Below are 23,982 nucleotides of genomic sequence, written 5' to 3' on the forward strand. Positions count from 1 at the left end.
AAATACACCGACACCATTAACGCCATTCCATTCGATAACCTTATTCGATCAACTTATTTAAGTGTAAAATGCTGTATAAAATAATTTTTTACATGCCGTTCTTTGCAGCAGCACATCACTAATTTCATCTTTAAAAAAAAACTTCTTTTCCTCTATTCAATCAGTGCAACTTTTAAAATACACAATTTTATTGAACATTCAATTTTTTATACTAAAAATTAGCATTATGTTGTTATGTTGTTGTATTCTAAGCTTATTAAAACTGGAATCGTCGAATTCTAAGAAAGTGGGCACTTTATAAGTCGTGTTAGCATGACAGTCTCGATGGTTCTTTCGAATCTATTTCGCCTCACTATACCACCCAAATAAAACAAAATAATATTCGTTTCAACAGTTCATAGTAAAAGTATTTTTACTATTTATTTTTATTATGGTTCCTGCATTTTTATTCGCGGACCATTTGACTCATGTTCACACGCTGTCGTCAGCGGATTCAACGGACTCAACTCCATCAACGACCTCAACGGATGCAACATCTGGGCGCTTAGTTCCCTTGGTTCCTCTGGTTCCTCTGGTTCCCCGGGTGTGGGTAGTTTCGCCTTCGACGGTTGTTTTCTTTCCGCCACGATCGCCGTGGACGGCAGCAACGTTCTGTAAAAATAATGTATTCAACGTTACTCCAAGTACAGTGTTAGTAATAGTAGCGTTGTACATACCACGAACAGCAGGATTGCTGCAACAATAACGAGGAAGAACGATAGCTTCATGATGATGCTTTGGGTGGTGCTGTGAGCGAATAATTTAATTCAACTGAACTACGGCGCTTTTATATACAAAATACGCAATGTTGGCCCGTGTACGGAGGTGTACAATCCGTTCTAAACAAACAGTTAACACAAGTGCGCAATGCGCAGTAAAGGTATGGAATAGGTTCGTCCATGTGCCAGTAATGTGTAGGATGCGCCGTGATTAGGATGTTGCTTCACGGAGCAATTGGAATTAATTTTTCAGGATTAGTTATATATTTTACAACCAACTAACTTAAAACTGCTCTACCTTAAATTGACCTTAACTAACTTAAATTGATCGAAAACGAAACAAGCTTATTCGCTTTATCTTTCCCCGTAACCTGTTCCTTCTGTGGTATGTATTTCCTAGTCCTCCTAAGCTATTCTTTACACTATTGTAAAAACTCGACATCGTCAAGCATTTTCACACAATCTGTGTAATGAACGCATTTTCCTTGGATGTCCCGCACATGTCCTCCGATACAAACACAACGGTTTAATCGCACGATCGGACAGAGTTGACCGTAGGTGCCACAGGACTTTCCACAAGCCGCACCAAACTGCGCGTACGTTTCATTTATCGGACATTTTGTACGACCCTCGGGCGCCCCACGGTTGGCCAAGTGAATCCACGGGTATAATCGTGTAAGTAAGTTCCTTCGCCCGTTGGTAGTTGGGATCCACGGAGTGTACGCTTGGTGCAGCTTGGTGTAGAGCAGTGAGCCGCAAGAAAACGCGAGCATCACGGAAATGATAATTCCTACAATGATGTTGCACTTGATCACGCGGTCCATTTTAGACTGGGTAGCAATTCCAACGCATTGCTTTGCTAGCACTTATCACCCGCTGGTAAATTACATTTTAATACACTCCATTTAGCCAATCAAAAAGTGATTTCCAAAGTTCGTCAAACATATTACTGGTCAAATGTTATCGTTAGCAAACGTGGCTGGTGTTTTGAGCACTCATGACTTTCTATTAAAAATCACATAAGTTTATGTCGAGTTGGTACAACGGTTGGTAGACAAATCGACAATTTTTTATTTTTCTTTCCTTCTCCATTCGAGCATGGACACATTTTCATGAAAATTTAAACACACCATCAAACGCCTTCACTGGAGAAAATGGAGTCACGAGCCGGTTTCGAGGACGGACCCGAAATGAAGATTTGATTTTATGTGTTCGCTTGGAAAATTGAACGAAATCGATTTATCCACCAGTTCCGGCGTGGAGCGTGCCTCACGGGGGCTCTTATTTTCGGCATGCCTCAAACGTCGAGCAGCGTGTACGTAACAGGTAGGATACTCTTTATTTCTTCGTTCCATTTAGTTTCTTTACTCCATGCTTGGTTAACACTTTTTTCTAACGCTACACAATCGGGAATGTTGGCTCGAGCGCTCACCTTTAAGGAGCGGTTCGTTGGACGCGTGTAGTCAACGGGGCGAACGCTCAAATGCATACATCAATAGCTTCCGGTTTTGTAGTGAATCTCGATGCCCATCCATGCCGTGACAGGGTGTGTAATGTAGTGCCGCCGCCGTACAAAAGGACACCTACTGTGGGAGGGGGGAGTCGTTCCAGCGCCGAAAGGATTAGGGAATCGCATACACAAAAACACATCGGAGGACGAACATGGAAAGGCCGAAAAGACGGTGGTCGTCCTTTCACACGGCACTTGTCTGGTCCTGTCGTGAGGCCGGTTCTCGCTCGCGGTGACTAATACTAGTCGGGGTGGAGCGGTGCACGTTCAGCAGTCATACGACCACGTCCCGGCTTTGCGTCGCCGGCTGGCCCCCGTTGCTCTCGAGGAACGGGTGCGTCACGATGTCGGGGAAGAAGCGGCTCAGATAGCACTGCACCGCAAAGATGACATCGTGGTTGGCGAAGCAGAACAGACACGACACGCACAGGCCTTGCAGGCTGATGAGGAGTGCGGCCCCGATCTGGTAGTACCGCTCGAGCTGGCATCCCTTATCCGGCCTAAAGGGCAACAGGATGTGCTGTAGCCCAAACAGTGGAATCTTTCGTGGAACGGAGAAAGAGAGAGAGGGAGGGGGGAGAAAAAGGCAAAAATAAATACCATCAAACACGTTTGGCACTTCGAACCTTATTAAACCACGTCGAAAAACGATTTTCGAGGTTCACCAAATCGCAAACTTACGAGTATGAGGGTTGCCCTGGTGGCTTTGCGCAGCCCTAGCGGGGCGGGATGGGGTGACGTGGAGTTAAGCTTCGTGAGCAGTACCCGCACCACGTTGATAAGGAAAATCAGCGAGGCTACCAGGGAGCAGCAAACCGGGACCGTCAGCAACCACATGGCGTGGCTTTCGTCCATCCAGCAGCTGGGGAAAAGGCAGAGAAAGGAGAGGAAACGTGAGGCTACAATAAGCTGTACTGCCCTCCCGGGGCATTTTCCAATGCCGAATTTTCCAACGCCCACATGACAATGAAATTGATTCCACTCTTGACACTTCAACACCCAATCAATTAAGGGATGTTATGGCTCATAATCCATCATGCCTCGGGACCTGGGCGCTCCACTCTGACGTGCGCGAACGATAAAATCTCAATTTTATTATTATTTATCACAAAAACCTGGTCCTTGCAGCACATCCTGGCACTGCCGAACCGGGTTGTTGTTTGTTTCCCGAAACGAAAACCGCTCGAACTTGGCCGGTCTGCCTTTCCGAAGCACACCGAATCCGAATCCATTCTAAATCGTATCGCAAAAACGGAGAAAAAAAACATGGTGAAGTAGTGTTGTGTCGTAAAATACTTACTGGTCCGTATCGTGTGGCTGCGCGTTCCGGACGAGGGCGTACAGGGACACCAGCAGCACCGGCAATATCCAGCCGATCGTGGCGAACCAACGCATTGCGACAATATCCTTGATGAAGACCTTTTTTACAAGACCGTGCCACGTTTGTTTTGTTAGGCATCGGTTTCGTTGTAGAGGGAAAAACAAGCGAAGAAAAGAAAACGGAATCGAATGGAATTACAAGGGAGTTGTAAGGAACGTTCGGAGTTCAGACGAATCAATCAGACGAGTGCAAAAAACCGCAGCTACGCAAAGACACGTCGCTCGCCTCAGGGATGGCATTGGTTCCTTGTTATTCCTGTACCGAAGCGGCTGACTTTCGTGGAAGAAATCGAGTATCGAGTGTATCGGTGAAGTCGATATCAGCGTGGCAACAGGCTAACAACCATCAATCTATAGGAACCACCGTTCCGATGCTCCGATGGCCGGCGCCCGGTGGTCAGAACTTGACTCAATAACGTCCACCAGCCGGTTGTGGTGTTGGTGTGTTTGTTCGACTTCCTAATCGAAGAGAAAATGGGCCCCAATGAGGAAATGACCCCGTTCTAGCATCCATCGACGAAGGTGATCCTGTACCGAGGCAATTGATTTTCCTTTCTCCGCCAGCTTCAACGGACGACGGAAGGTTGGCTAAAGCTGAGGTGAAAATGTTGGTTGGACTTGCCATAGCATCGGACGGGAAAGGGGGTTTCTCTTGCGACAAAATTAATTTCACAGTGACTGTGTAACACTGTGTGTTAACCCTAGACCTCCTACGACCACAAGGGGCAATAGTTATACGAAAACTTTTCTCGTCAAACAGCTATATGATACCACAAATTGGTCAACTTCCATGGTTTCCAAAAATGGCCCTTTAAGGTAGATCGACTGGTGGTTGCTTTGATTGATATTGATCAAGGTTCGGAAACATCAAGTTAACCCCGTTCAGCCCCTGACCCCTGACGTCAATCACATCGTACAAGCATACTTACAATAACGAGCACCAGGTGCAGATGTAAGCCTTCGCAGAACATCCAGAAGTAATTGACCAGCATCAGGTAGTGGAGTAATATGTGCAACCCGACGCACCAGCCCTGAAAGAAAAACACGTGGTGATTAGAGAAGAGGGTGATTTGTTAATGGCAGGAACGGTGGGATCTATTAACCGGAAGCCTCATTCCTCCGCATCGAACGAAATAATGAATCATATCCGAGTTAAGCAAACACTGCGCGCTCTTCAGACTCCGGTCTAATGTTTTTGTAATGAGATAAATTTAAATATCCTTCTGGCACGAGGTAACGGTAGCCTTCATTTAATGTCATTTCATCAAGACTATGCTATTCGTTTTAGGATAGTGAACATTTTCCCAGAAGCGAAATATTATTTCTAGCAACATTTCTATTAGAAGCCTACTCCGCATTACGTAACGAAAATCCCCACAAAACTCAGGACCAAATTTTGCCACATTTACGCATTTTCCATTGTTCATCCGATCCAAGCTAACCTGTTGCAAACGAACGCAGTGCGATGGACCAGTTTTCCATCCAAGGACGCCATGGTCTCTGCTGAATCTACAACACCTCAACACGTGCTGCAGCTGGGTCAACGTCGGCCACACGCTTTGCAAATATTGCCAGCAGCGCCAGCGAGTGTTTCCGGCATCGGCCAAAAAATGACACGACACCCAAACCAAACGGTGAAACGTGCGCATCGTGTTGTATCTACATTCGACCGGGAACAACCAGCTCTGGTGCTAAGTGTGTTGGGTGGGCTATCGCCACGGACGGCGAAAGAAACCGGCCCTAAACAATGCCATTTTTAAGCCCATCCTTCTGGCGAGATAGAGCAGGGTTTTGGTTTTCTAAATTCGCCGACGAAATTTGACCAGCAAAGTAAGTGTTAGTTTTTTGTTTCCCCTTTCTGATGCGTGCATTTTTTTCCGTGATATAAAAGTATTATTTCAAGCAAGGAGTAAAAGGTGAGAAACTTGTGCGACAAAGTGCATTAATCCAATATCATAGTACACTGCTTGAAACATTAAATTCTAATAAACATGTTAATTCGCATGTTCATTTGCTTTGATCTTGTGTTTGGAAGCGCAACTAATTGGTTTCAAATGCAGTCAACGCTATTTACATAAAAAAACATCAATCTGATTAAGCAATTGCTTCCTGTCGGGATGCGAACCAAACCCGTGTGTTTTGGATCGAAATGGACGCATTTTACAACAACCGCATGCAATCGAAATACATTATGTTGCTAATGAGTGTTTAAACCAATAATGCATGCTTTTGTTCTTGACTACGTTGTTCTGGGTTTCGACGAATGTGCGTGTTATTTTTAACGAAACACTTTCCAAATTAACCACGTTCGATATTTTCCGTGCTGGAATGCTCATTAACAGTGAGAAACGTGTAACAACAGAATATTAAATCCGATGCTAATTCCTACAGCGTTGCTATAATAACTCGTGTGTTACATTGTTCATTCAATTTTTCATCCGAACTGTTGCTTCATATTAATAATATGATAACGAATATCTGTGGCTCATAATTCTTTCTGCTTGCACGGCCTTTTCCAGAGCACGCGCTGTTGTCCACCTTATTTGTATCATTTTAATAGGAACATTTCCACCAGGACTTTGTGTTTCACCGGTGGTAAACATGAAGGAATGGAGTACAATACAAGTTTATAAATAAATTAACAAGGTAAATGCAATGAAACGAGAATTCCGTTGCCTTCTCCACGCCAAGTTTAGCTTTTTCTCTGCTGCTCATTGCGATGCCGCACAGGAATCCGTAAACTTTCCCCGTTTTCCATATTCTTTCGTTTTCCACGCTGTTGCTCTTTGAGCTTAAAGTAATACAATGCTGTGTTGCAACTTTTCCCGGTACCAGACATCACGAAGGCGGAACAAGCTTTCGTCGACATGGCAATACTGAGACTGCCTTGTTTACAATCACCCTCTTTTTAGTTGTTGAGCCTTTCTTACTTCCAAGGGAAGGCATCTTACACCTTTCCCTGGGTCGTTGTTAACGTTTTCCAAAATTTTCCATTTCCACGTGCTCCGTTAGGACACATTGCGCTCCCTTGAGGACTGATCGAAATTTCTATTTTCCATTAACGCAAAGCCGTAAGACGACCCTTTAATCAGACCGGTGAATCAGGAAAAACGCACTCCAACAAATACTATTCCCCTTAGTGGTTTTGAATGAACCATCGAGCAAAAAGGGATTGTCGAGGACAAACAAACCACATTGACCCAGAATGCAACTCTTTAAACAACGGGAAAGCAACATCTCGCCTCCAATTTCCTACTTACCACGTTTGCTTTCAGCACGTCCGGATCTTCCACGACGAATTTGTACCACACGATCCAAAACATACAGCTCAGTGCCAATGAGGTGAATAAATGGATGTGTATCCGTATGCGGGTGCATTTTAATGTCCTACGGGGGAAAACCAATGAAAAATGAAGAAAAAAAAACTCTCGTCAAGTGTAGTATCCGGATGGAGATGGAAAATAAAAACTCCATGCCCTGTGGACCGTTTGTTTCATTTTTCACCCTTGGAAAAGTTTTTCAATTTCCTCTGCTTTCGCGCCCGGGAATCGTCCCGGCTTTGTATGAATATTTAACGGTGTCATGTGAATGGCACATTTATCCCTCGCCTCGTCGCCCCTTTATCTAAGCTTTCCCGACCGAATGGACAGGAGCTGCGATGTCTCTGCTCTCTGAAGCTTAATTTCCTCAAGTGGCCATCATCTTCCAGCACAACGGGATCTCCACTTTTCACAAGCACATATCACTTAACCGTGACATTTCGACAAAGTGCAGACTTTCGCTTGTGTTTTCGACCGTGGAAAAGCTTTCCAAACTGTAGAGTGCTCCGGCTGGCCGCCATTACGGATCTTTGCTTGGTTGAAATGTGAAGATTGATTAAGTGACAACAAGCACCTGACACTCATCCGAGCTGCACAATACACTTGGTTCCAATCATTCGGGGCGTTTTGGGTTCTATTGGAACCTTAAAAATATAATCCAAATTTGTTCAAATTGTTCCGCGTCTTGATACGTGATAAAACAAAAAACAATAATTTTACTAAAATAACAAAACAAAATTAAGTGAATGAGAAAGTATTTTTTCTAATGTCCAACAAGAACCAGTTGTTAATAACAATGTAAAGATCAACTTAAAGCGGATTGAGCTCATGTGGGTGGCCGGATATGCATTCCATATACACACCGGCACAAAAATGAAATGACCCCCACAACTGTGGTCATCCCTCTCAAAACGCCAGCTGGCGAACAATCCATCTAAGAGACATCAGACAAACAATCCGTACCGCGACAAGAAATCAGTTATCATCAATCATCCTCAAATGGTGCCATCACTAACGATGATATCATTCTGTGGACTTTTCGTTCTTTTTGATGCGCTCTCTCCCAACCTCGCAATAACCACGCTCCACGCTCAATCTCGTTTCATTTTTATGTTACTGACAAATTCGTCCCTTGAATCAATCATCACCAAAACGCAACAGCGGGCGGGTCAGAACGAAAAAAACCGAGACAACCCGTGCATCCATGTGGTAAACTTTCTCATTTTCTTCTACAGTGCTTTCCGGACAAGTTGTTGCCCCCTATCGGGTGATGGCAATAATTTCCATACCTATCCATAATTCATGAAATTTACTCAGACAAATTGTTGCTTGTACATCTTGCTGCAGAGATTCGGCCGAGGAAGAAATGCGTGGCACGAGTGAGAAAAGTCACCAAAAACCAGTCTAGTGATTCGGTTCGAAAATGAAAAACGACCTAGTTATTTTTCCGAAGTGGAGTCATCCTTACCTGAAGCTGTTGAAAATACACAGCGATATTATTAACGTCAGAAAAGACACAGAGTATCCGCCGATGTAAATGTCGTTTACCAAACGTCGTAACTGGAATGTAAAATTATATTATTGTTTTACAATAAAAAATCGTCTAATTCAATTATTATGTTTTGTAAATGTCGCAAACTATATAAAATTAATCTGTTCTCTAAATGTTTCAATTTCTTCCCTCACTAAAATAAACTTCCAATCAAATGGTTGACACGATATTGTGCTGGGCTGTTTCGCTCGATTACCATTGCGTAGTGCGTGACAAACAAATAAATTCGTATCACCTCGTGGACTTAACCGGTTGGTTGACGCTATCGTATCGTCTCTGATTTGGTTGTTGTTGTTGTTGTTGGAACATTGTGTGGCAGTTGATAAGACCTCATCAAAACGACAATCGCAAAGTATGACTGAGTAATAAGACGAACGCAACGCCTCGGACCACCCCGTTTCGGGCGTATTTTATCCACTCCAATGTCAACACGCGACCGAACATCGTACCGTTTCGACGATAGCCTGGTTGGTAGTCGTTGTAAATGAGATTAAACTTATAGTGAACCGACTGATAGGGTTGCATGAACCACAACTAAGTAATTTGGGACGAAACCTAAGTTGTGGGGGAGTGAACAGAGTGTGTACGAGGGATGGAGAGACGACAACATCATTAGTCATGTTGTCAATTTATCTTTATCAATGTCGGAACACCTATGAGAAATTATTCAGTGTAGTCTGGAGAAGAGTGTGACAAACAGCGGAGGGCCACGAGATGGATCGGTTTTGGTGAGAATGATTGTTTTTTAATTATCTTTTCATGTACCATGCATGTCCGATGCACGGTTCTAATGACATACGAGTGTAAATTATGATCGGAGTGGAGATGAACGAACGAATGGAAGAAAAAAAAATGCTCATCATAACTCGGAGGAAAACATTGACCGCACACTTCGTCCCTCACCTGCATGTCTTCCGTATCGACGCAGTTCGTGTAGTTGGACCATTCCCGTCCGGACAGTGGATGGACGAACCAGGAACCATTTTCATGACATCTGCAAAATAAAACACATCTCGTTCCATAATTGTCCTGACCAATTGTAAATACTAATTTCCCTGTGGCAAACACTAAACCACTCGACAATGGTGTGGTGTCGACATGGAAACTTGAAATGTTGGATACTTACGTCCGATAGGCCAACCGACGATGGTCGAAACCGAGCACAAACTTTGGACAAAAATTTTCCGCCACCGTTCCGGCAGGGGTTGGCTCCCAGCAAGACCATCCGTCGAAGCGTCGGGGACAGAACTTTTCGTTGCCTACAAAAGATAACAATATACACAAACACCTTTAAACATGACACCTTCAAATGGAGCGTTGGTGGCACTCGGGAATGTGCGACTCCTTGGGAGCCATGGGTAATGCATAAGACATGTTTCCGTTTCCAATGGTTGAAAGCAGTCCCATTTCAAATACTATTTGGAGCGCACATTCCAAAGCACCTAATGTTATACTTGACTCGTGAACATTCTTTTGCCTTCCCTTACAACTCCAAATTACTGCAAGTACAGGCCACGTTTCTTTTAAAAGGCGAAACGCTTTCGAAAGACCACTAAAAACCACAACACATTCTAAGAACATCATTTCGCAGACCAAAAAAATGTAATTTGTTTCCTAGACTGGAGCATTGTTTTTCACACGTTGTTTTTTTTTTGTTCCACCATGCCGCTGATTAAAATAAATGTTTTCGGTGCTCAGTACAAGTGAAATAAATCTAAATAAAACCTTTTCGTTACGCAACCGGAAAAGGAAAAAATGGAAACCTTTCGAAGTACACGAATGCGAATCCAGAAATAAATTATCCCTGCTATACCCGAATGCCGACAGGGACCGTAATTTCTCTCCAAAAGTTCATTCTACGCACTCCGACATAAGCTTATTACATGATACAATAAATCACGCCAAGTATGTGGCTGTGGTTCATTCATCGAATGTGCAAAAAAGTATGTTCGCTGATAACGCACTTCAGAAGGAATAAATCCATCCATTATTGAGCTGATCCCTTTTGTTTGACTTTTGCCAAGGTACCACGTGTTGCAACAAACACCATGCGTCTCCATTATATGAAAGGGAAAGAGAAAACATAAGAGATATGCAGCTGAGAGGGCAATAGAGAAAGATAAAACTTAATTTGATCAATCTTACACAAAGTTCTAATGCTGTTATAGAGATTCCAGGAAGCGTTAACTTATGACCCAACGCTTAGAGAGAAAGTTATTTAAGTCCTATTATTCTAAGGAACTTTTTTGTTTCCCAAGGACAACAACAGCTAAGTGCTTTCTTGAGTCGTGATTCAGTTTCATCTCATGAAACGGAAATCAATTTCAGTTTTGTTGAGTCATTTTTTATCAATTCGATGAGTATGCACCCGCCCAACCCACAGTCCTCAGCCGCCTTCAACCGCCAGCTTGAAGACGAGACATCTATAGGACGGCTCGGAAGATGTCTTTCGCGCGTTCTCAACTGCACACTTGACTGGTGTGCAAGACTTTTCGCCTCGACTTAAGTTGAGCTGTAACTCAATTTTGCCGCTATTCCGTTCCGTGGCCATCCCACCGTAAAGCAGGCACCTTTCATACCCGATTAGCTCCTGATGGCGCTGAACGCGTTTTCTTTCACTGGTTTCCCCGAGGTGCGAGGTCGGCGCAAGGTTCAGTTCTTCGTAGCAGCCAATTACCGCTACGTCAAAGTTTGGCGCTTGGTAAATTCGTTCGGAAAAGTTTTGAGGTATTTACCTCAAGCAACTGCCACCAGAGAATTTGTTTTGCCCAAGCAGTATTCTCATCCAACAACCAGTTTAATCTACGAGATTTGAGTTACAAATTACTTTTCATTTGACCAGATTTTCTTCTTCGATTATCTTTTCTGCAGTAATTGAAATTATTTTTCACACAAGCTCTGTATTTATAACTAACAAATTTAAAACTACTGAATCCACTATGGAAATGTTATGCTACCAAATTGTATTCGAACGATCAGACAAAATTGTGCTTTTGATATGATGCATTCGACAACAGTTAATAGAGAAGAAAATAGCAATTACTCACCAACCGGCTCCCATGGCTTCTCTGTAACATTGGAACGCAAACAGGTATAATACAGATGTCGCATCAGATCTGCCGGACTTTCGAACTCCAGTCTATCGAACTGGATTCGCTCATCCTGCCGATTATCCGCCGTCTGCCCTTCGCCACCAATGTCGTCCAACGCGCTGAAGAGGCTCTCGTTTGCTGTAAAGGCACAAAAAAGAAGAAAAAAAACCCAGTCAACACGTACTTCTCGCGCGTCATGTAGGAAATTGGATCAATCCAACTTAATTCGATATCCCAACACACTCCGGAGCTTAAATAACTGTACTTGCCTTCTCCTTTTTTTATCGGTAAGCGTGAAAATCAGAAGCTCCACTTGAATGTCAGCCAGCTCTATTATCAGTTTATGTCAGGGTAGAATGCAGAGTCGACTAATATTATGACTCGTTAGCACGCCGATATCGAACAGTTTGCCACCATTCGATTGGAAGCTCTACATTTCAAAGGAAAAGTCCACCTTTGATATCTGTGACATTGTACCATGCTTCAATAGTGTCGGTAAGTGATGAACGAACTATAAGATACTCGACATTCTACGTTATTTTCTGCACCGTTGGTTGTTTGGGAACATCATTTTTAAAAGGAAAATAGAATTCAGCACAAAGTATCAGCACGCTCATGTTACATACGCAAGCTTCTCTCCGGTACATACTGTCAACATGTTTTATGCTTTTCTTAAAAATATCTCCACTAGACACGTTTTACTACGCGAGTAATTGGAACAGTAAATTGAATTGTGTAACTCGATTTCGCCAGTATCACACATCAGTGAACCAGATACGGAGTGTCACTATCGGTGCAAGCTGTGCGATAATAATCAATCGTCATTAAAATGTTAATCAAATCCAAGAGCGAGCAAATAGATCAGCAAGATCCATTTCGGCTTTACGACACAGTAAACATAGTTTACTACTTCTCGAATCGTTGGAACATTGTTTATTTGATATGCTTCCAATGTAGTGAATATTGAATGAACGTGTACCTCAAACGAGACAACAAATTGTATGACCGAGAGGTTCATAATCTACGATACTAGGCGCCGTTCATTTTTTCGGGTGAATAGCATGTAGTATTAATGCATGAACACATTTAGTATTCGGTAACACGCAACACGTGGCAGTTCAAGTACGACGAGAGACGCATGAGACTGGAATCAACCGTAAACGAATTACTCAATTCGCTTCAAAGGATAATCCCGATCAGGGAAGATAATAATCCTCATCAGGAATGTATGTTCTAGGACTCTCTTTATTTTCTAACAGCACCTTTTTCCGTTCCCTGAGGATCTAGGATTTATAAATATGAGGAAACCATATCCTGAACACAGGATTAATACCCCCACACTCCCACCAAATGCCAACCAGCTTCCCTTACTACTGGTTACTGCCCTTATCAGCAAGGATTAGGTAGCCCAATTTTGTCACTATATCAAGCCGTTTTTTGGCGTGAAGAATTCCAATGTTTTCTGCGTAATGGTTTCCTTCAGTATGATTAATGTTTTTTATTCCGCCGTTACTAAAGCATGCGAACAAAAGTGATACGAAAATACGAAATGCGAAAAGTGATACGCTGGTGTCATTTTTCTCACCAAAAGCAAACATTCCTTGGATGATTACATCGCATTCCATACCAGAAGACCGTAAATATGTCATTTTTGGAAATTGTTCTTTGGTAAAGGCATTTTCAAGTACAGTATTGTAGTGTTTCATATTTACTTTTCACAACAGGTAGGTAAACAATAATTCAAGTTTAAAGGTAGGTAAACAGTTGCAAACCAAAAAGTATCAAAATAATGTCCTAGAAAAGCGGTCCAAAAATATCTATCCCGTTTCAAAACCCCTTTAACAGACGTTAACTTTGAAATCACCTTTGACCTCCTTCTAGTAAAGGTCGTAAAACACGGATTCAACGGAAAGCGCAATTCGATACGGTAGCTTCCGGAACGTTGGCCTGCCTGTCCTTAAGGGACTGGACCGTTAGTTGCAAATCTCGGGAAACATTAAACTGTCACCTACAGCTTACCACCTATGTGTGACCTATGGTATGGTAGAGAGCAAGTTTTGAAATTTGAGAAATGTTGAATGTTATGTATTGTTGCACAGCATTTTATATATTAATACAAAACACAAAAAAACTACGAAACAATAGAAAAGAAACAGTGTTTACTAAAACGCTCCGCAAAAAACGCCTCGACCGTAAATACGTAACGCGAAAACAAACACATTTAGTATCGGTCGTGCCGGAAATTGATGACCATCGTTCATGTTTAAAAGAGTAGGCAAAATATTGCCATTAGAAATACGATATCACCACCGTTGTTTGGTAATCCAAGATACCCCGCCACTGCCATACTCTGCGATAAGCTGAATTGATCCGACTGATGGCCTATCGTACTGGTTAACCTGTTTTACCCCGCTGGCTTGTGAAAGAACATCAATAAGTTCCATAACGAATTCTTTTCCATGGCAAAGATTTTCATTATCAGTGCTATAGTGGAAAAATTATTTATTTTATGAATTTTTATTACCAAACAATGATCTCATCCAGCAGGCCGTTTGTAGTTTTCAAAAGTCAATAAAAATGCAAATGCGTATCTTTATAAATATTTAATTTCGGACACCCATTGACGGTGCAATTTATAATTCAAATATTTACCATTGCCAACATTAGCTTCCATCGGCTCCAAAGTGTCTCGGATCATCTCCACACCACATAAATACTTTTCCGGCAACGTACGGCCCGATACGGGGGGACAGATTAATGTTTGCACATTCAATTATTCTCTTTCCACGCTTGGCTCCGAAAGCTTTCTGAATAATTTATCCTTCGCTAACTCGCCACACTGTTGCTTTCGGGGACGTTTGATTCCGTCGATATACGATCAAACTTAATATTACCACCGGACACAAGTGTAGATGACTTCACACTACGCACCGCCAGCAGCTGTTGCTCTAATCCTGTGAGTCAGCTGTTTTGTGGACGCCTAGCATCACACACTCGAAAACCGGACTGACACAATGATTAGACGAACCAAATTACGGTCTTCCACTTGATCGTCCATCAGTCAAACACGCATTGCCACCAACTATCACAATTCACATTCCACACCGACCAGCCCGTTATCAACAATTGATAGTTCCGCAGCAGATTCGTCTCAATTTACCATTTCCACCGGTTGCGTTCCAGTCCGATCCGAAGGCATTCAACAGCCGTCCGCGACTGCCAGCCATACCAGCAGGACAATGCTGGTAACGCCATGCTCAGCTCCCCAAATCGGGGATTGAATCGGTCCGCCGAACAGCCGAACGCTTCAGTCGTCGGTGCCATGGCAACCGGCGGTGATGGGGTTGACCGGCATCTTGTCTACGGAGAGAACGTCACAAACACATGGAGCATTTGGAGCTCCAGGCTGAGAAATCCACTGGTCAGAGAGTGGCTCCAAGCATCGAGCGGTATTTGAACATAAGGATGTGCATATCCAAAACAGAAGCATGCTGCTACATCCTTTTTTGTTATGGTTGTTTAACCGAGTTTTTATTTTATTGCAACCTACTTTAGAAACCTGATGAAATGAATCCAAGTGTTCACTTTAGACATCATTTAAGTAAGACCAGCAAACATTTTTACAACAAAATAGAAAAAATACATTACATTCACCTCAGGTACTACTACAGTAGTAAAATTTGAAGATTGTGATCTAATTGGAAATTTCGAAGAATTAGATACTTTTCATATTCATAACATTTTATTTGAAACATTACTTTTGAAATATTTCGAATCTATCTTTCGCCTGACAATGAATCATATACCTGCATCACAATCACCATTACTTATAGAAATTTATATCTTATCAAGCACTCGCCAAGTGTGGTTGGTGGTGATAAGATTGGTCCGTCTGGGTAGAGCATTGACGATAGCGACAGTTTTTCGTAGCGTCTCGATAACGTTGCATCATCAGTGTAGCTTGGAGTTTCAAAATTTGTAAAAAAAACCCTCCAAATGACGACTCAACACAGGCTGATTTCACTTTTAGTGGTGTTTTATATTTTTCAAGCTGGTAATTATTCCATACCGGTACGGGTTGACAACCACTGACATTCAAACGCTTAGTTCCAGTTGCCTCCTCGTTGTCCTGCTTCTCGTGCAACCACGACGAGGGTGACGATGTGTGCGAAGAAAGTCTCATCGAATGTGATGCCAGTTCCGCCTCGGTCGACATGTTGCGGGTGTTGGCATTCAAACCGACCGTCCAGATGATACAGACGTCGGATTTCCGCTGCTTCGAGCTGATCGTCGAAGAGACCGGTGATCGTCGGTATCGGATTCGCGGCTGTTCGTACGATTCGATGGACGTGTGCCAGGGGGAAACACGTATCGGGGTGCAGGCGGGATGCAGATGGTGTAACGATCGCGATGGGTGCAACTCGGCCGGAAGCCTTCGAGTGAGTTTGCTTGTGCTTGGTGGATTATTAGTGGCAGGATTTACTAAGCAACTCATGTGATGCATTGTAAGCAACTTTTAAACGAGTCATGTTTCGAAATTCCTGAAAATCCACCCTCGGTTAATACTTTTCTTGATGGAATTGTAGCAGGATTATCAAATGTGCCGCAATAGACGTTATCATCTGTAATTAGACACTTGTGTTATCAGAGGATGTATTGGAGAATATACGCAGGCGATTACCGTGAATAAAAAGCGACGATCAACGTCAAATAATCCACAAATGTTGATATCGAAACTACGATGAAGGTAATCAATCTTCATAGCTTCAATCTAAAAGGAGAAAACAAAACTTACATCTCACAACAGAAAAAATGGAGTGTAAATACATTTCTCACCAATCTTTCGACGCCAGCGTCGTGTAAAAGGGGAACACGCTGCAAAAGCATAGAGAACGATGTTCTAGCTTTCGCAGTGTAATAACATGGCCCATAGATCATGAAGTACAGCTGGGTACCTTGGTACATTAGAAAACAAAGGAAGTGTTTGTATATAGTCATCATAGATATACCTTCGTGAAGATCCTCGTCGTACACTAAGTACATGTAAAATAGCTGAAGAAAAGTCACACGGTGAGTATTGGGGATGCAAACTGGGTTACAAAATTTACCGTGTAGAGTATAGCAAAAAATGACCAACTGTACTGTTGCAGCAGAGGAATTTCCATCAACTTCACAAATGTCTGAACTGTTTTCGCTACAGCCCAATGATCTTCCCAGTATGTAACTATTTCTTTCACATAATTTGTCGAATTTTCATTCGCACCTTCCTTCGACTGGCAACCGACTTTCACACCATGTGATCGATTTTTGTGATACGTTCGACACGGGTCGGCATGTTCCAATGCTTCCTTTAATGTTTTATTCAGAGCATTGAAGCATCCAACGGCCGCAAAAATAACCACCAGGAAAAAATTGTTCTGTATTGCCACCAACCATATGATGAAAAAGTGGCAAAACTTCGGCAACTGCTCCCAACCCAAAGGACCAGGAGATAGCACTGTAATCGCAAAATATGCACCGAGTATAATGAACAAGTGATCAAGCAGTAGCACCTTCGCACAAAATCCTTTCATCATGAGATTATCCTTCTCGTCTATAACGAAGCTCCCTTTTTGATTTTTGAACTGCTTTTTAATTATTAAACTATTCAAAAGCACAACAACTCGCTTTCGATGGTGTATTATTATGCAGTTCGATGCAACCACGAATAGTACCATACAGGTAGACTGTACTCCTAGGAGGCACCGGTTCATTGTTGAAGTTGTAGTGGCTAGGACGTACAACGCGTGGGCACTACTGACTATAGCGTACAAAATCGTGAATGTGATGCTGTACCAGCAGTATACCATACTTTGTTCGTAATGATTTTCCAAAAACCTGAACTTGAATGGCTGCATCCCGCAAAAGGTTAAAATTGCTGTTAACACAACAAAAGCGATCTTTTCGATGCGCATTCTACAGTATTGCCATTCTAACTTGCTACTGTTTATCACGCAACATTGGAAGGCACTTGGAATGCTATTTTTAATTAAACTTAGAACCACTCGAGGTAATGACACAACATCAACAACGGCTGAGAAATGCATGGAACACATCAATTTCAATAAGTATATTCACGCCTCTACCGTTTGCCGCCAAATTACGCTTCCTTATTTAAAATATTACCATGCATAGTTTAAATGCAGTAAATTGCTCATCATTTAAAATCCAAACCATCCACGTAACATTGCGTTAGCAGTAAGTTATGTGGAAATTTTCAACATAAACCTCTTCAACAAAATTAAAGACTTATAGAACAACAGTTATAGAATTTTACAACACAAAATGTGTTGCAATCAATTCTCATTAGTTTTCTGAAACTATAAACTGATTGAGACATATTGATTTGAAAAGTAGCAAACGATGCCAGGGAAAGCGTGTCATAGACGTTAGGGTTTACAGGAATGCACACGAGAGATTATGATTTTCTCTTTCATTGCGTACTCTCGATCTTATGCTCTCTCAAATGCACTTGGGAGCAAAACAGATGATATCATCCCCCCTAAACGACCAAAGTGGTTTTAATGTTTAGGTAAGTTCATAATGTACGTGCTGCACACGATATTTACTACAGGAATCTTTTTGGTAAAATCCCAAATGAAGCCCCCTCCCAGCCTAAATCACTGTCGTGGCTACACCATTTGTGAGCGGATGTACATAAAGGTTTGCAATGGGTGAAACAATTGGCGTTGTGTGAAGCGTTTGAATTGAATGTCTCGTTAAATTAAAGATTAAGGTTATACTGGACAGGATGTACAACATGAACTCCCTCATGCATAACATTCATGAGTTTATGAAAATTCGGCTACCCAATCAAACTAGGGGGGCGGTCTCATTTCAAACTCATTTCAGCAGTCCAACTCATTGGTTTATGCTGTCCACCTTGCCTAGTTCAAACGATTAGTTCAAATCATTACAGCTTCTAACGGAAATTCAAACGGTTCAAATATTCAAAATGAATTGATGTGCCACCTATTGCAAAACTTTCAGGCGCAAACGTAGAAAAAACGGCGTCGATGTGGCGAGTAGGAAGCCTCATTGTGGGATTTTACCTAGTATTGCGTTATTTTATGCACACTCCTGCCACATTGGCGATACTTTGGCAAACATAACTTTCTCTTTCTTTATTTGGAAATCTTATCTTATCTTATCTTTCGTTCTGAACTTCGAACTTCGGTTCTCTTTCAACATTCTTCCACATTCGTACCTCTGCTCTAGACGGTGAAGCAGTGTCGCTGGCAAAATATTTAGTTGCTTCTTCTGAAGGTTAATAACATCACAAAACAACAATGAAATTGATCATTTTGGGTCTCTGTATTCTGCTGGGATGCATTCATGGTAAGTTTTTTGCGAAACATTCGTTTAATTAACGCAACAGCCAGCATAACAACTAACGTGTGTTTCATTTTAGCTACACAAGCCTTGCGCTGCATGCAGGGATTGGACGTTGAAAATGAAATCGTAGATGAGTCTGATAAGCTCAAATTAATCGAATGTACTTTTGTTAATGCCACCATCTCAGCAGGAAGGTTGTTATTGTTGAAACCAAACACTTTTTCGTTGCCATCAACCGAATATAAGTGCTTCCATTTGGGCTACGAACACGTGGAGCGACGTAATGAAACGGCCATCCTGAAGGGTTGCATCTACAAGAATCAGGATGTGTGCAATGGCAAGTTCAACCAACATGATATTAGAGAGGTATTCTGCAGTCAGTGTAATGAGGACGAGTGCAATTCGTCTATTCGCTTTACATCGGACTGGAAGATTGTGGGTCTAACCATGTTCGCCATACTAGCCTACCTCATGCAGTAAGTTTAACAAACCGCTCTACGAGCAGCATATTAACCTCAAGCAATACGAAAACATTCCTACAATATTAGATGTTTAGTATTTTAACTAACCAAACTAACTCAGAAAAACGAACGCCTTCGACGGGCACGGAAGTAATCAGAAAAAACAGGTAAACAAGTGCTGCCAATATTTACACAAAACCGCGTATCGCAATAGTTACACATTGAAGTTATTCAAGTGACCTCATGCTAGCATCCAGGAAACCAAAGCCTTATGCGAAAACATTGTATGCATCTCTTATCTCGAATGTTTAAGTAGGGGGCCTACAAAATGAACAATATTTTTAGAAGAAGATTACTAACGCATGTTTCAATGTTTAGGTAAGTTCATAATGTACGTGCAGCACACGGTATTTGTTACAGGGATCTTTTAAATTACATGACAGGTTATTGTGAGAAATTAAAGTTCAGTATGTTGCCTACATTCTGGTGGATATCATTAGAATAGAGAAAAGGATTAATGAAAAAGATTAACGAAAAGGGAATTAGGAACTAAGTCAAATGAATATAAAGTAACGCACATGAACTATATTTGACAGAATAATAAACGGTAGCAAACTGGAGCTCAAGGTGTAAGGTTACCTTACTTCACGAAGACCATCCGAAATTTCTTACAATTATCATTCTTTAGTAAGCATGTCTGAAACACCAAAGAAAAAGATATTTACTGCATTTGTAATATACTTTTATGAACAAGTTCTCAATAAAAACGCGTAGGCTAACTGTGGAAGAACTTATTATGTATGTCATTGAAATAATTTAAAAATAGTATGGCGTTATTTTATGCACACTCCTGACTCATTGGAAATACTTTGGCAAACATACCTCTCTCTTTCTTTATTTGCAAAAAATATCTTTCGTTCTGACTAGCGAACTGCGGTTCTCTTTCAACATTCTTCCGCATTCGTACCTCTGCTCTAGACGGTGAAGCAGTGTCGCTGGCAAAATATTTAGTTGCTTCTTCTGAAGGTTAATAACATCACAAAACAACAATGAAATTGATCATTTTGGGTCTCTGTATTCTCCTGACCAGCATTTGTGGTAGGTTTTTTCCTGCGAAACGTTCGTTTGATTAACACAACAGCATAACAATTAACGTGTGTGTAATTTCATTTTAGCTACACAAGCCTTGCGCTGCATGCAGGGGGTGAATTATTCAAATATAATCGTAGATGAGTGGAAAAAGCCCGAATTCATCGAATGTACTTTAGTTTATGCTACCATCTCAGCAGTAAGGTTGTTAGAGTTGAAACCAAACACTGTTTCGTTGCCATCAACCGAATACAAGTGCTTCCATTTGGGCTACGAAGACGTAAAGCGACGTTATGAAACGGCCATCGTGAAGGGTTGCATCTACAAGAATCAGGATGTGTGCAGTGCCAAGTTCAAGAAACCTACTATCAGAGAGGTATTCTGTAGTCAGTGTAATGAGGACGGGTGCAATTCGTCTATTCGCTTTGCATCAGACTGGGTCTAACCATGTTCGCCATACTAGCCTACCTCATGCAGTAAGTTTAACAAACCGCTCTACGAGCAGCATATTAACCTCAAGCAATACGAAAACATTCCTACAATATTAGATGTTTAGTATTTTAACGAACCAAACTAACTCAGGAAAACGTACGCCTTCGACGGACACGGAAGTGTTCAGCATAAACAGGCAAACAAGTGATGCCAATATTTACACAAAACAGCGTATCGCAATAGTTACACATTGAAGTTATTCAAGTGACCTCATGCTAGCTTCCAGAAAACCAAAGCCTTATGCGAAAACATTGTATGAATCTCTTATCTCGAATGTTTAACTAGGAGGCCAACAAAAGTAACGAGATTACTAACACTATTAGTTGGCTTTTTGCCTCCATCGTGGTAATCAAGAGAACAGTTTACAAATACTAAGAGTAGTAACAGAAAATATTTTCTACACATTGGGAGCTATAAGTCAACAAAGCTGTTTGACGGTTTCCAAAATCAAATGGATAAGTTTTGTTTTTTCAATCAACATTGAAAGGCACTCGGATTGCTATTTTTAATTAATCTTAAAACCACTCGGAATAATTACACAACATAAACTACGACTGAGAATTGCATTTTAATATGTAAAGCGCAATATGTAAACACATAAATTTCAATAAGTATATTCACGCCTCTACCGTTTGCGCCAAATTACGCTTCCTTATTCAAAATATTACCCTACATAGTTTAAATGCAGCGAATTGCTCACCATTTAAAATCCAAACCTTTAACTTAACATTGCATTAGCAGTAAGTTATGTGAAAATTTTCAAAACGAAACTTTTTAATAAAATTAAAGACAAATTTATAGAACTTACAACACAAAATGTATTGCATTCCATTCAACGCACATTAATTTTCTGAAACTATAAACTGGTTGAGACAAATTAATTTGAAAAGTAGCAAACGATGCCAGGGAAAGCGTGTCATAGACGTTAGAGTTTACAGGAATGCACACGAGAGATTCAGATTCGCTCTTTCATTGTGTACTCCCGATCTTATGCTCTCTCAAATGTACTTGGAAGCAAAACAGGTGATATGTATCATCCACCCTTAGGGTGGAACCACGACCAAAGTGGTTTTAATGTTTAGGTGAGTTCACAATGTACGTGCTTCATACGATATTTGGGACAAGAATCTTTTGAATTACATGATTGATTATCAGTCTTTAGTAAGCATGGCAAGAAAATTATATTTGCTGCATTTGTGACAAAAAAGAAACAACATTTTAAAGAAACGTATATCAAAAAGGCGAGTGAAAATAATAATATACTTTTATGAACAAGTTCTCAATAAAAACGTGTTGGCTAACTGTGGAAGAACTCATCATGTATGTCATTGAAATAATTTAAAAATAGTATGTATTGCGTTATTTTATGCACACTCCTGACACTTTGGAGATACTTTGGCAAACATATCTTTCTCTTTCTTGATTTGCAAAAATCATGTTGACAAGCGATCTTCGGTTCTCTTTCAACATTCTTCCCCATTGAACGAATACTCTACACAGTGAAGCTGTGTCACTAGCAAAATATTTAGTTTCTTCTTCTGAAGGTTGATAACATCACAAAACAACAATGAAATTGATCATTTTGAGTCTCTGTATTCTCCTGACCAACATTTATGGTAGGTTTTTTTCTGCGAAACGATCGTTTGATTAACACAACAGCATAACAAATGTGTATTAATTTCATTTCAGCTACACAAGCCTTGCGGTGCATGCAGGGGGGGAAGTTTACAGACGGATCCATAAGTTTGGTATGGGGAAGGCACGAAATCACCGAATGCAACATGGCTTCTACTGCCATCTCAGCAATAAATTTGTTGCTGATAAAACCAAGCACTGTTTCGTTTCCGTCAGACGAATACAAGTGCTACCATCTGCGCTACGAAGACGTGAATAAAATAGCGGGCATCTTCAAGGGTTGTATCTACAAGAATCAGGACGTGTGCGATGGCGTGTACAAGGGCGATACTTTCACTGAGGTATTCTGCAGTCAGTGTAATGAGGACGAGTGCAATTCGTCCATTCGCTTTGCATCGGACTGGAAGATTCTGAGTTTAACCATGTTCGCCATCCTAACCTACCTCATGCAGTAAGTTTAACAAAACGCTCTACGAGCATCATATTAACCTCAAGCAATTCGAAAACATTCTTACAATATTAGAAGTGTAGAATTTTAACGAACTAAACTAACTCAGAAAAACGAACAAGTGATGCCAATATTTACAAAAAAACAGCGTATCGCAATAGTTACACATCGAAGTTATTTAAGTGACCTCAAGCCAGCTTCCAGATAAGCCTTATGTGAGAACGTTGCATGAATCTCTTATCTCGAATGTTTCACTCAGAGGCCTACAAAATGAACAAGAATACTAACGCAACTGGTTGGCTTTTTGCCTCCATCGTGGTAATCAAGAGAACATTTTTCAAACACTTAGAGTACCGACAGAAAGTATGTTCTAAACATTCGGAGCTATTATTCGACAAAACTGGTTGACAGTTGCCAAAATCAAATGGTCATTACATATTTAGGCGTTGACTGCAACAAAAAAAGTTTTTTATTACTAGAGTTTCGTGATAAATTTGTTTTTCCAATCAACATTGGAAGGCACTCGGCTGTTTTGCTATTGCTATTTTTAATTAAACTAGGAACCATTCGGAGTAATGACACAACATAAACAACGGCTGAGAAATGTATTTTAATATGTAAAGCCGGGTCCCTGAAATAGGTTAGCGATAAGTAGAGTTATTCAGGCCACATGGTCGCAGTAAAATTGTGACTCACACAGAAAACCAGAATAGTCACAGAAAATCAGGACATATGGCCATAATAGCCGGTGCTTAATTCAATAGAGGTATGCCTCCAGGTTAGCTTGCGAAGGCCCAGGAAGCTGGATTCAAAAGCCTTACTGGACTAAATCCTCCTTGAAGAAGAAGAAGAAGAATAAGAATAAGAAGAA

At 41.3% G+C, this 23,982-nt stretch overlaps 3 protein-coding genes across 3 annotated transcripts; 2 read left to right on the top strand and 1 right to left on the bottom strand.

Annotated features, from left to right (window-relative positions):
- Positions 1–2,542: 2,542 nt before the first annotated feature.
- LOC131260064 (calcitonin gene-related peptide type 1 receptor) lies at positions 2,543–14,839 on the bottom strand. The gene is made up of 10 exons (XM_058261724.1): positions 14,773–14,839; positions 11,568–11,750; positions 9,647–9,779; positions 9,424–9,514; positions 8,437–8,528; positions 6,909–7,035; positions 4,578–4,679; positions 3,569–3,687; positions 2,950–3,130; positions 2,543–2,809 (listed from the first exon to the last, which is right to left on the bottom strand). The coding sequence occupies exons 1-10, from the start codon at positions 14,837–14,839 to the stop codon at positions 2,543–2,545; spliced, it is 1,362 nt and encodes a 453-aa protein (XP_058117707.1).
- Positions 14,840–15,608: 769 nt separating this feature from the next.
- LOC131260067 (uncharacterized) lies at positions 15,609–16,311 on the top strand. Its single transcript, XM_058261728.1, has 2 exons — positions 15,609–15,666; positions 15,720–16,311. The coding sequence occupies exons 1-2, from the start codon at positions 15,609–15,611 to the stop codon at positions 16,109–16,111; spliced, it is 450 nt and encodes a 149-aa protein (XP_058117711.1). The 3' UTR covers positions 16,112–16,311.
- A 6,284-nt stretch (positions 16,312–22,595) lies between these two features.
- Positions 22,596–23,376, top strand: LOC131260069 (uncharacterized). The gene is made up of 2 exons (XM_058261730.1): positions 22,596–22,644; positions 22,718–23,376. The coding sequence occupies exons 1-2, from the start codon at positions 22,596–22,598 to the stop codon at positions 23,116–23,118; spliced, it is 450 nt and encodes a 149-aa protein (XP_058117713.1). The 3' UTR covers positions 23,119–23,376.
- Positions 23,377–23,982: the final 606 nt, after the last annotated feature.

This window comes from Anopheles coustani, chromosome 3 (assembly GCF_943734705.1).
Source record: "Anopheles coustani chromosome 3, idAnoCousDA_361_x.2, whole genome shotgun sequence".
NCBI lineage: Eukaryota > Metazoa > Arthropoda > Insecta > Diptera > Culicidae > Anopheles > Anopheles coustani.